At 42.3% G+C, this 12409-nt stretch overlaps 1 protein-coding gene across 1 annotated transcript in view; it reads right to left on the bottom strand.

The window, feature by feature from the left end:
* RHEB (Ras homolog, mTORC1 binding) overlaps window positions 1–12409 on the bottom strand; it is a 28916-nt gene extending 16507 nt beyond the window's left edge. Inside the window, exon 1 of the mRNA XM_061586935.1 lies at window positions 12042–12409. Coding sequence (XP_061442919.1) covers window positions 12042–12093 — 52 coding nt within the window. The 5' untranslated portion in view covers window positions 12094–12409. The remainder of the gene's footprint in view (window positions 1–12041) is intronic.

Here is a 12409-nt window from a genome sequence, read left to right as displayed (position 1 = left end):
TCCATGGTGTCATTTCTGTTGTAAAACAGCAGAAAGACTAATATTCATTAAAATGTACAGCACTGCCTCACGTATACACACAATGCATATTTTCACAAGAGTTATGGAAAATACTTTTTGGGGGGTGGGTGGGAAGAGAGAAGTTGCTAGAGGATTAGAAGAGTTGCTCAAGCATCTTTCCACTTTCAGTCTTGATTTCTGAAGGCGTCAATCTGTTTAAAACAGAAGCTTCCTTTGTGTCAGTAAGGCAAGCTACTGTATTTCCCTGTTGCACTCACTGCCACTATATTTTTTAATGGATGCCCTCTCTTTTTCACAGGAAAATCCTGAATTTGCTGAACAAGAACTCTCCTGCCTCTTCAACTATTTCATAGAGATCCATACAATATATTTGATATTTAGGCCAAGGACATTCCAAACAGTGGACAGCAACCCTCCTGTGGACAGCATCATTATCACTGATGGAATACCTGCAGACAATACAGAGTGACCATGTCCATAGTATACAATACCAACAGCTTTGTAGGCACTGAACTACAAACACCTCACATTTGTATTTAGAGTTTCAGAAGTGCAAAGGGGCTACCTATCCATGCTACCCACGTTCAAGTTTTACCGCGCTGTAACGCTAATCATAGTTAAAGTTCAGAGCCAACTGGAGCACAGGAAGCTGCCTTATGCCAAGTCAGATCAGTGATCCATCTTAGCTCAGTACTGCCTTTATCAGCCTTCCTCAGCCTGATGCCCTCCAGATGCTTTGCACTACAACTCCCATCATCCCTGTCCATTGACTGTGTTGACTGTGCAGAGCGAAGTTATATTCCAACAACATCTGGAGGGCACACAAAGTATGTGCTCTACCCTGAGCTTCGCCCCTTTCCTGATGACCCATTCCAGCACCTAATATCTAAATGAAAAAACAAGAAGGAGCTAAAGGAGTAGGTAGGATGATACACATGCCTGACATACAGCAGAGATATGGACACCCTTACATTTGTTCCACGTGATACCAAAATGACTTACATGTAAGGTGAAGATGCATTTTCCCCACTTAACTGTGACAAAAGCCAATGATTCAACGCTTATCTCTTTAAGAGTATTATGTCTGCAAAACAACCACTTTTTCCACAAGGGGAAAGCAAGTGACACACACAGGCAATGCACACAATGATGTTTCCCTCACCCTGAATTAGAAGGAGATCCTTTCCAACTGACACTTTCCCTCGCCACATTTCCATGAATGGCAAGCGCTAAGCACAAATTTCTTGAGAGATTCAGCCTACATGCCAGCATCCCACACCCTTGTTGACTCTTTTGACTGAATGTCTTCCCCCACCCTGATCTATCACCCTCCTGGCACACAATATAATTAATAGAGCGGTATGAGTATATTTGTCTCCACTGCTTGAGGGAACTCTAACAGTTCATATCAGCCTGAAAAGAACCTCTGGATCCCCTTGCAGGTAACAAGGATGCTACTACTTTATATTAGTCACTAAACAAATGTATTTATATAATGCATTTTTATCCCACTCTTCAGCTGAAAAAGGCTTCCAGAGTGGCCTACAAATGTCAATGATGAGACAGTCTCTGCCCTCAGGCTTACAATCTACAATACAGAAAACAAAAAGAAAAGAGATTAGGAGATGGAGAGACTGTATCAGAAGAATGATTAGTTAGAAAATTACTATTTCATTTTTATGCAGTTTCTGATAACTCTTACTCTTTTTTATTGCAACATTTAATAAACATCTTGGATTAGAAGTCTGGAGTTGATTAAAGAGGTTTACTTTACACAGCCTCCCTCATGAGTTGGCTGCTTCAATGCTACTTGGATCCTGGAAAGTTATTAATTCAGGTCTGGCTCTCCCTCTTAAAGATACTGCAAGCCTGAATTCCCATGTGTTCAGACTAAGGTCATATAACATGGATGGTGGAAGCCATTTCCATGTGTACACAAAGGGTGCTTTCCAGTCTGTCCTACCTCACAAGGAAGGTGGGAGACAGTGACTCTCTGTAACAAATTCTGTTCCTGGAGTTTATTATCATTTATTGAATTTATATCCCACCCTTTCTCCGGAAGGAACCCACGGCAGCAAACAAAACCATTTAATGACAACAAAAAACAACTGTTCACCTTATGGTGTTCAATTATGCCCTGGCAACTAGCTCACCAATACCATACCATCTCCCCCCCATGGGCCAATTTTGACATCTGGGCAGGGTCACACCCCTGACATCATTACAACATCAGGCAATTGACAGGTGCGTGCCAAAGTTGCCCCATGGGGGGAGCAGCGAGAGATGAAGATCTGGAACACTGGGCCAAAAATGTTCCTCACCTGCAAGTTTCACTTTCTGTTGCACAACCCAGCTAGTTATTTACAGATATCAAAATCCTGCAACATGAAGCACTGTGCCATCAGTACTAGGCAAAACATAAGAAGCCTGTCATGCTTTTAGGCCCTTGGGAAAATGGCTTCTCTTTGAGATACTGATGTGCCTTTTTCTGCACTGCAGTGAACCCTGTCTACATGAAATAGCTGCTGCACCTGTTTGATATGTTAGCCAACAGTAGGCAACATAATCCTACTGCAAAGATCACAAGGCAAGGTAGATACCTCGGGCCTGGGTCTATGCTTTTTGAACTCCATGCCATGCTTGCAAATAACTCACCTGAATTAGAAATCAAACTAATGACCTTCATAGTCACTTAATAAAATCCCCATGGTATATATATGTTTAAAATATGCAAAGCAAGATTCTATACTCAAGATTTCTTAATAGCTAAAAAGTTAAGTGTACTGCCTTCAAGTCAATTCCGACTTATGGTGACCCTATGAATAGGGTTTTCATGAGGCTGAGAGGCAGTGACTGGCGCAAGGTTACTCAGTGAGCTTCATGGCTATGTGGGGATTTGAACCCTAGTCTCCCAGGCTGTAGTCCAACACCTTAACCAGTACACCACACAGTTAAGGCATAGCTATTCTAGTTGAGTGAACTGAGGTTAATAAAACTATACAAGTTCACAGAAGTAAAAAATAATCAAAGCATGAGAGCTGTTTTCTCAGATATCTAAAATAAATAATAATAAAAACAGCAACATAATAGCAAATGTAACAGAAATCAACAACAAAAATATTAATACTATAAATGTAGCAGCACTACACTTCCTGGCAGTAGCAAAAATGAGGAGGTTTGAACAGTTTCAGTTTGGTCCTAGATGTTTAGCCACTGCTTAGAACATTGCCAATACCGTGACTGTAGGTGGGAGCTGGCAAAAGATAGCACACAGAACAAAAAGATGGGAAGGGACACTCTTCTCTCTCCCCTTCTATTTGTTTAGTGGGGGAGGGAGACCAACTGAATTATGTCTAAGCCCAATCCTTCCTCTTTTGTGTGTGAAGTTGAGGGACTTCCCTTTTTCACTGAAGGGAAGGGGAGAGTGACAGGTATTCATACATATCACTTTCACCCCACATCCCCCTGCTCCAACTACCTACTTTCTCACCAGTCTGGTAATTCCAAATCTGCATTTCTGTTACAACAGAAGGGCCACAGCTCAGTGGTAGAGTAGTGCCTTGCATGCAGAAGGTCCCATGTTCAATCCCTGGCATCTCCAGGTATGAATGGGACAGATTCCTGCCTGAAATCCTGCAGAGCAACTGACACTGTAGACAGTACCGAGCTCACGGGCCAAGGATCTGACTCAGTGTAAGGCAGCGTCCTATGTTCCTAACTACAACTTCAATATGTGCACAGAAACACAGAAAACTTTGTATACCAATTTCAGGTATCAGTTTGGCAGAAATATTCTGTTTGATAGATACCGTAACACATATAAATTATAAAACATTTTCAGATGTGGCTTTTCCCTTTTGAACTGAATCCAATTGAACTATAACACCAATTCACAGGGTGTTATAGTATTTATTAAGTACACAATTGTAAGCAAACATGCAGAAATCAAAATACTGCAAGATCAGGGGCAACATTCAATGGATGGTGTAGTGGGGAAAGCAAAAATCTGAGATCAAAACATTCTGCCAATCATCCTAGTGTAACTGTGCAGCCCTTCAAAAAAGCTAGAGCAGAAATGGGAATAATGATTTATAATCTGTAATAATACAAGTTGAAACTACCTTATTCAACACAAGCAAACCAAATCAGCAATAAAACAAAGATCATCGTTAAAGAAGATGCCAGTTATGCAACATTCAAGCTTCTGGGCTCCTTGCCAACAAAGTGTGGGCAGGCAAGCAACATGCTTGGCTATAGTTAAGGGCTGACCAAATGGCACTGGAATATATTATAAAATTGCAGTCAGACAGGATGAAGCACAATACTACTTTCAATTTCAAGTGGGAAGAGGGAGAGAACACTATTATCTGTAAGTTTAAAACGTCTGCCTGCACCAAGACTGTTGGCATGGCTTGTCTTCATCTTAAGCTACCATCTGTGAATCAAAACTGTAACAGCCCCCAAAAGATCTTTTAATTCCATATACAGCAACTCACCCTTTAGAACATTTAGGGAAGTCTAGGAGGGTTCACGTAACTGGTCAAGTTACTTTCCACACTTACTATTTTTATTTTAAAACCTGACAGAAGTGGAGTGGTGGAAAGAGGAGAGCAACAGAGCCCAGATGTTTGTCCTTAACCTTTTGGAGTTGTAAGCAGAAGTACTTGCATTCCTTACTATTAAGCAAATATTTGAATCTCTGTTCTGACTCAAGACGCTGGTGGACTTATATTGCCTCTACTTGAAGCGTTTTTCTGTGGCTGCAGCAGAAACAAGAAGGGAGGGAGAAGGTGCCCTGTGGGTGTTTTTCTTCTTTACTTTTCCTTGAGGGTCTAATTTTCTCATGGCCCTTCTTTCTCCCAGAGATCATCTTTTCCCCCTGCAGCAGGAAGTATAGACATGAGGAAGAAAATATGAGAAGAACTTTGGCTCCATTGTGCCCTCTCTCATTGGCACTGATGGACAGTCCAGGTGGGATATTTCTAAACTTCAGTCATTTGTTTCAAAATCTATTTCAAAGCACTAACAATCCTGATGTTATTGCTTAGTGGTCTATAATTGTCTAGGTTCTCACTGGTCCTAAACAGCCCTTTCCTATTATCTCTCTCCAACAAAAATGACTGAAAAATTATAAATAACTGTTGAATTACTAAAGTACACAGAGGTGAAGTTCAAGAAGTCACCTGAGGTGCCTTTAAAATGCTTACATTTTTTAGTGTCTCATTATTTGTTAATAACGTTTTTTTAAATGCACCTCTGCGGCAGCCAGAAACACAAAGCTATCCCATCTGCCCTCACCAGAATAAAAGAGGAGGGACAGGCACCTTCAATACTATGGTAAGACAGGTGGCAGCAACAGCAGAGCAGGCAGCTTATGCCAGGGGTGGGACTTGGATCTGGCCAGGAGGCCAGATCCTTACCTCCTCTACAGATGTACTTTGACAGGTGGGCAGAGCTGCCCACCTGTCAATCCCCAACATCATTAGGATGGCAGATTACAACTTCAAAGGGGCTTCCTCTCAGTGTTGATCAGCTGATTGGCACAGTGTGCCTTCATAGGGGCTCACTGTAAGTGCCAATCAGCTGATCAACACCAAGAGTGAGCCCTATTACCTGCAATGAAGACTATCCCAGTGGGGCTTGCTGTCAAGGAACAACCAGGAGTGCCCTTTAAGCTCCAGCCTGTTCATTCACAGCCATGTCTTTACTTGCCTCACACCTGGCATCACTTGTGACGTGGGGCAGGCAGGCATGGATTTTGAAAAAAGTCTCAGGACCTAATTAGAACCCCTGCCAGGCTTAATTAGGCTCATGCCTAATTGAAGATTCCCCACCAATGCCCTGTGCAAATGGCAAAGTGCACATCCAGTGTTAAATTATTACATATCATATACAATGGAAATATTGAAAATATGCATGGAATATGTCACACTTAGTTGTTATTGTGGCCATTTCTAGTACTATCATCCAATCTCATCAGAAACTATTTTGTGAAAGACACCCTACAAGTAATTAACCATTCACCCTTACCAATACTCTTCACAGTCCAAATGTTTTCTTATAAAGTAGTTTTCCCCCACAACTTCTCCATTCATATTTCCAAAACAACTGCTCTTCAACTTAAAGAGTCACTACACCGGACAAGATAACAAGATTATTCATAATTCCCCAGATATTTATAACCTAAGACAGTTTTGCTTCCAGCAAGCCTCCTTCTGTCAGTTAAAATCCACTACAAAGTTAAGAAGGAAGTACACTGGTCTTCTATCATCAGTCTGCCAACAAAAGCTTAGATTTTTGTCCTGGTTCTTCTTCTGAAGACACATTGCATGTAACTCAAAGGGCAGCAATAGCACAGCAAAACAGGGGCTAAAAGAGAAATGTCAAGAATATGAGGAATGTCTGAAAAATATAAACACACTTTCCTTCGGCAGGAGGTATCAATGCAAATACATGCATAACCCCCTTAATGTGCTCCCCAAACGAAGAATCTGAAAACAGGTTGTAAGGTGGGAGCTTCTTTGCTCATTTTGAATACTAGCAGAATGTTAAGCTCAGAGTTGCATAACTTGCTTTATCATCTCCAGAACAGCCATGTTTTGCCTTACATGGGATGCAACAAATTGCATTTTCAGGCAAGATGCAATATATTCATCAGCCGAGGTTAAGCATTAACAGCCATACAAAGTTATATTATGAAAAAGATTAAATCTGCAAGTGCTTACAGTAGCTCTGAATAAACAATTCTTTTCTTGTAATTGTTTACTGCAAAGGTACAAAAAATAAGTGACTAGAAACCTTAGAAAGGCAATGCATATTATTCAAATACACCAAACTGGAAGGTCAGAACTAAGCTGACTTTGACAGTGTCAAATAGCTTCATTGTATATTTGAGGTTTCCACAGCAAAGACATCCAAGATTCAATTACCTCAGGGTCTATATTTGCAGATTATGTAGTATGCTTAAAGAAACCAGTATTTATATGGATACAGCAAGTTTAGAATTTAGTTTCTGTTTGAACAAGGTATCCTTTGTAAATATGGTAGCAGCTGGACTGATTTAGGTATCAGTGAAGTGTGAGAATAGAAAAACTAATAAATGCAAAGCAGGTAACTCAGGAGTTAATTCTAGCACAGTGTCCTTAAAGAACCTTTCCAGTGGCTTGATATTACAGTCAAACATGCTGCCTCTAGTGTTTACTGCTACCACTAACAAGTTCACTGCAGTAAGGTTTGCCACTACACAGGCAGGCATAAAATGAAGCTTTTAATTAAAGACGGCAATTTCAGACTACTGTTCAGGAGCAACTATCCTGCTTAAGAGCAAGATCTGGACCCAGCAAATAGGAACACAATGTAAAACCAATCACCACTCACAAATGGCCAAAGTATTGTATAAAGCTGCATTTTAGCAACTGTTTCAGTTACATGATTAAAGATTTGGGAACTTTAAAGTGCAGAATGTACTTGTGCATTAAGTGACCATTTCTCTCCCTCTTCTCCCCACCCACTTGCTTCTGAGTGCTTCCACACATCTAAAATGATTAAGGAAATAAACACTAAATACTACACTAACATAAACCAGCCTTAATAAGATCCTAGCACTAATGCCTCAAGGTCAGTGTATCAGGGTTGACAGAGGAGCTCAGACATTCAAGGAGACCTGAAGATATGGATCCTCCATAAAGCCATTCTGCTTCTGCCTCTCCCCAAATGAAATGATGAGTGCCGGAAGACCCTCAGCTCATCTTAACTCTTTAAATTATAGAAGGAACTTCCTGTTTGAAATGCTGCTGAGCCCCTGCCAGTCAGTGTACTGAGCTAGATGCACCGACAGACAGAATCTGTATAAAGCAGCTTCCTATGAATGTCACTGTATGAAGGTTTCAACAGGAGTATGCCTCCTTCAGAAAGTTCTGTGGACCATTTTCAGATCACTAAGCAGAACACATCTCAATAAGCAAACATATACGGCAAGATCACTATTTTCAGGCCATCAATGTGCTTTAATGAACTAAAAGGTATATCTTTGCTTTCCTAGCCTACTTTGTTAACCAGGTACTGCTTTCCTCAGCATTGAAGCTTCTTTGCGACTTATACTCTTCTCTAGCTTGATGTTTGCATGAAGAAACTATCTTACATTCCCTGAACGCTCTCTGCCACACCAGCTCGTAAAGCCCAAACATGCAGGACAAATTCTTGTGTTCAGTTTTGGACTAACGCTTATTGTTACCGTGGCCAACTTTTGTATGAACAAGCTACATTTCGGTTCTTCCATTCAGACCTCTATAAACTTTGTGCGGGAGTGGGTGGGGAGAAATAGAATGACAACAACCAGAACTTGATCCAAGCATGTAAAAACCGTTGAGGTATGCATTTTTCCATTGAGAAAGCATTCAAAGGGTTTTGAAACCAAAAGTGACTGTTAATTCCACAGTACAGCACAAGCATGTCAATCTTATATCTGCTTTGCTCCACTGCACTGCCTGAATTCTCTCTTCATTCTCACTAGAATGAAGGGACGGATGGGAGAAGGAATTGCTATGGTAACCAATTCTATGACACTAACTCAACATCCATTCTTCTCATAGATGAATGGTACAACAGGCAAGAACTTTATACAGTTGTACTTGTTAGCTATTTGAACAAGGAGTAAAAGCTCTGGATAGAACATACCATTTTAAATATCCCACCTCAAAGCAAAGATCTAATTTTAGCTAAACCTATTGTATTTTTTGTCAGGGTCCAAGTGTGCTTGCTTCACTGAACATCACTAAAAATGCCTCCTTAACTGGGCAGTCATGAAAGCCTGACCTTAGTATATATCTGCTTACATGCTCTTCCCATCAACTCACAACAACAATCCCCATAAACCAACCTATTTTTTGAGCATCACATGTACAAACATTCTGGCAGTCATTAAAAGAAATGAAAATGCACTATTATAAGATTCTAACTCACTTGCATGGAAACAGATTGCAACCAAATGCATGCAACATGTATGCTTTTATGATTATGGATTAAAAGCAAATTAAGTAACCTGTCTAATTAAGCATCTCTCTTCTCTACTTTATATAATACACGTAATACAGATTACGCACCTAGAAAGTATATTATGAAAGTGAACATGAACAGCACCATAACTTTGGACTCCTTACTCGTGCTGGAAAAAACATGCTTTAGACAACATGCTATGATTTAACACTCAGCTGGCTTATGTTGTGGATACTGCTGTTCAGTCTGTTTATATGGCTGGACTTTGAGGCTACTCTTCAACCCACCTTGCTCTTTATCATTGCTCTTGTTTACAACAGAACAAAATATCTGAAGAATGCCATCATTTCAGTGTTTAAAGGTCTTCAGGCCCTTAAGGGCAGAGAAGAGAAAACAGAGAGCACAGCATTAAGACGGGGTTCAGTTCTAGCTTTAAATGGTTGGGACAGGCACCAATGACAATGCTGCTTCGTCAAATGTAAATATTAGTAGGTGGATGGATGTCAGTGGATGGACATCCAAAAACATTTGCTACATGTCTCAGGCAAGCACAGCTAGTTTATCCATCCAACAAGACCTTTATTAAACACTCATAGGGTTATTCCACGTATCACATGGAGGCAAACTCAGATTTGCTGCCAAGTGTGCACTCCATGGAAAACTGTAGCCAATGAGAGCTCCCAGATAAATGTTATTTGTACAATGATACATATGTGCAAATACCCATGTCATTACCAGTTTGATATGAAGGTGTACACCATAAAAGACAATGTGATGAGTCCCTAACATAGCTTTTGCCAGCCCTATTAGAATTAAGTGGTTCTACGCTCTTTGCCCTTAAATGTATTTTGAAAGTGACCCCATTTATCTGAGAAAAACCAAGTGTCCATTAGGCTTTCTAATGCAAGCAAACCATACTATTTAATATGCTGCTCCACTTGCTGTACAGTAGCCAACAGGGAAAAAAAAACACACACAGTCACTCCCTTTACTATATGTTTACCTGTCTTGTCATTACACCCACAGGAAACAGTCAGAAACCAGACACACTGCTAAATGTTCAAGCAAGCAGAGTAAGAGAAGTTTGTCTAATCCTTAAAAGTTAATTTGGGCCTAAGGAGGCAGCTGCTAGGGAAGGAAGCTTATTTCAGAGACCCAATTACATTATGATTTTATTGCTCCAACTGAATTATTTTCTAACCTTACATTCTGAAAGACTTGAACAGTCATTAATTTGATTTACGGAGGCTCAAGATGACAAATCTTGAGACTCCCTAATCTAAAATATGTTAAGCAATAAAGTAAAATGATGTACGAAAAGCTATTTGAAATCAATGTATTTTAGATGTAGAAATCGGGCTTCTGTGATTAGTTTCAAACTACTGCTGATAGTCCAGGGAATTTTGCTTAAATTAATTTTAAATCCCACAGAAGTCCTTTGGTGTAGAAGGTAAGCTGACCCATAGTGTATGCTCAAGAGAAGCGATTTAGATCAAGAAAACTGGGCAATGGTTTTAATAATGTATCACTTCTCTTTCTGCACAGTACCCAACACATTGCAATAAATCTGTAATAAATTACTAACTTTAGTTTGCCTAAATTACTAATTTCAGTTTGCACAACTGTTAAGATACACCATTTACTCAAAAGCCTATTTCTGGAAATCTCTTGTATTAACAAGGCTATATAACAGGCTGTCTGAACTAATGCAAAGCCTTTCACCTATTTATGATCTAATCATTATGAAACCTTAAATCCCATGCCTGAGAACATAAATAACTGGGAACAGTTTCATTCTGTTCTCCAGATGAGCACACTAGGCCAGCATTCCCTAATCTGCTGCCCCCTTCATCTGTTTTGGACTACAAGTCCCATCATCCCAAGCAAGCATGACCAATGGCAGAGATGATGCGCTGTAGTCCAAAACATCTGGCGATCACCAGATTAACGTTGGCTGCTGTAGAATATTTTCTACTCCATATTAGGCAGAGAAGAAGAAATAAAAATCAGTAAATAAATGACAGTGCAATTTGAGGAAGCAATACTCAAATTAGTTAACACATGCTAACCCTGCAACCAGAGTCATCAGACTCAGATAATGAAAAACTGAAAGTGCAGTTCATTTCAACCAACTTGATACTGCTTATTGGGGAGGGGCACAAGAGTCTGGTTTTCTTGATGTGGTGGGTTGCTGAAAGTAAACACTCTCCATTTCAAGCGCAAGTATATATGGGCAACAACAAGAGACTGTCATTCATAGTGACGGCAGCTACAAAGTCATTAACACAAACAAAAAAAGAGAGATGTGTGATCTTGGGAATGTGATACGCTAGGCGAAAGGAACGGGACAGGGCAACTCAAAAGTGCCCTGGAAACCATCCATTACCCGTGAAAAGGCTTTTCACGAAAAAGGATGCTATGCTAGCCTGGAGCGGGAACAAGTGTTTCTGCGGGCCAAAACGAGGAATAGTTTTAAGCAGGCTCTGCAGACGCGGGAAATGCAAAAGGGGCGTTTGAAACCTCTCGTGTGAAAATGGCCCCGGGAGTTGCATGGAAGCTGCCTTGGCACTGGGTCGACAAGCCGAAAGGAGTTCAACGAGGCTAAGTGCGGGAGAAGGAGAAGGGCACGCACATATACACAAGAGCCTTCCCCATCCCGAAAGCAGGCAGGGGCTCCCGGCCACTTCCCTCCCGGAAAACGGCTGACAGGCCCAAGGCGGTCCTTCTCCTCCTCCTCTCACCTGCGACCGGCTTCAAGCGCCGGCTACCTTTCGCGCAGAGTTCCGGGTCGCCGAGGGCCAACCTCGGCCTGGCCAGCCCACGCGGCAGAAGGCACACGCCCGCCCGCCCTGCCTTCTTTGGGCCGAGGAGAAGGCGGAGGCCCGGCGCGCTCGGGAGGGGAAGAGCGGGCGGCGGGGTGGAGGCTTAGGTTTGGGAGAGGCGCCTCGGCCGTCGCCAACCTCGGGGGGGGGGAGGACGGAGCCCGCCCCTCACCGTTTCCTTCCCTGCCTCAGGGGCTGACTCACCGACGCTCCTGTAGCCCAGGATGGCAATCTTACGGGACTTGGACGGCGGCATCTTGTCCCCGCCGGGCCCCGAACCACATGAAGGGCTCCGGCCGCGGGGGCAGCAAGAAAGAGAACGGGAGGCACTGCTGGTGCAGGATCAGGAGGGCGTCGGTAGCGATGACCGGGGCCGGCGGCCTGGCCTGAGGTGGGGCCGACTCGGGACAGGTAGAGACGGCAGGGGGAGGCAGAGCGCGACGCGCAGGGCAGAGGCGAACCGGCGCGGGACTTGCTGACTGATCTGAGAGGCTCGGCGATGCGACGGCGCCCGCCTCGTTCACGTGACAGTCGTCATCGCTCTCCTTCTCCTCGCCCGCTAACTCGCGCGC

Source organism: Rhineura floridana, chromosome 10, assembly GCF_030035675.1.
Source record: "Rhineura floridana isolate rRhiFlo1 chromosome 10, rRhiFlo1.hap2, whole genome shotgun sequence".
Taxonomy (NCBI): domain Eukaryota; kingdom Metazoa; phylum Chordata; class Lepidosauria; order Squamata; family Rhineuridae; genus Rhineura; species Rhineura floridana.
The sequence above is the reverse complement of the archived record's forward strand: the minus strand, read 5'-3'. Positions and strand labels throughout refer to the sequence as shown.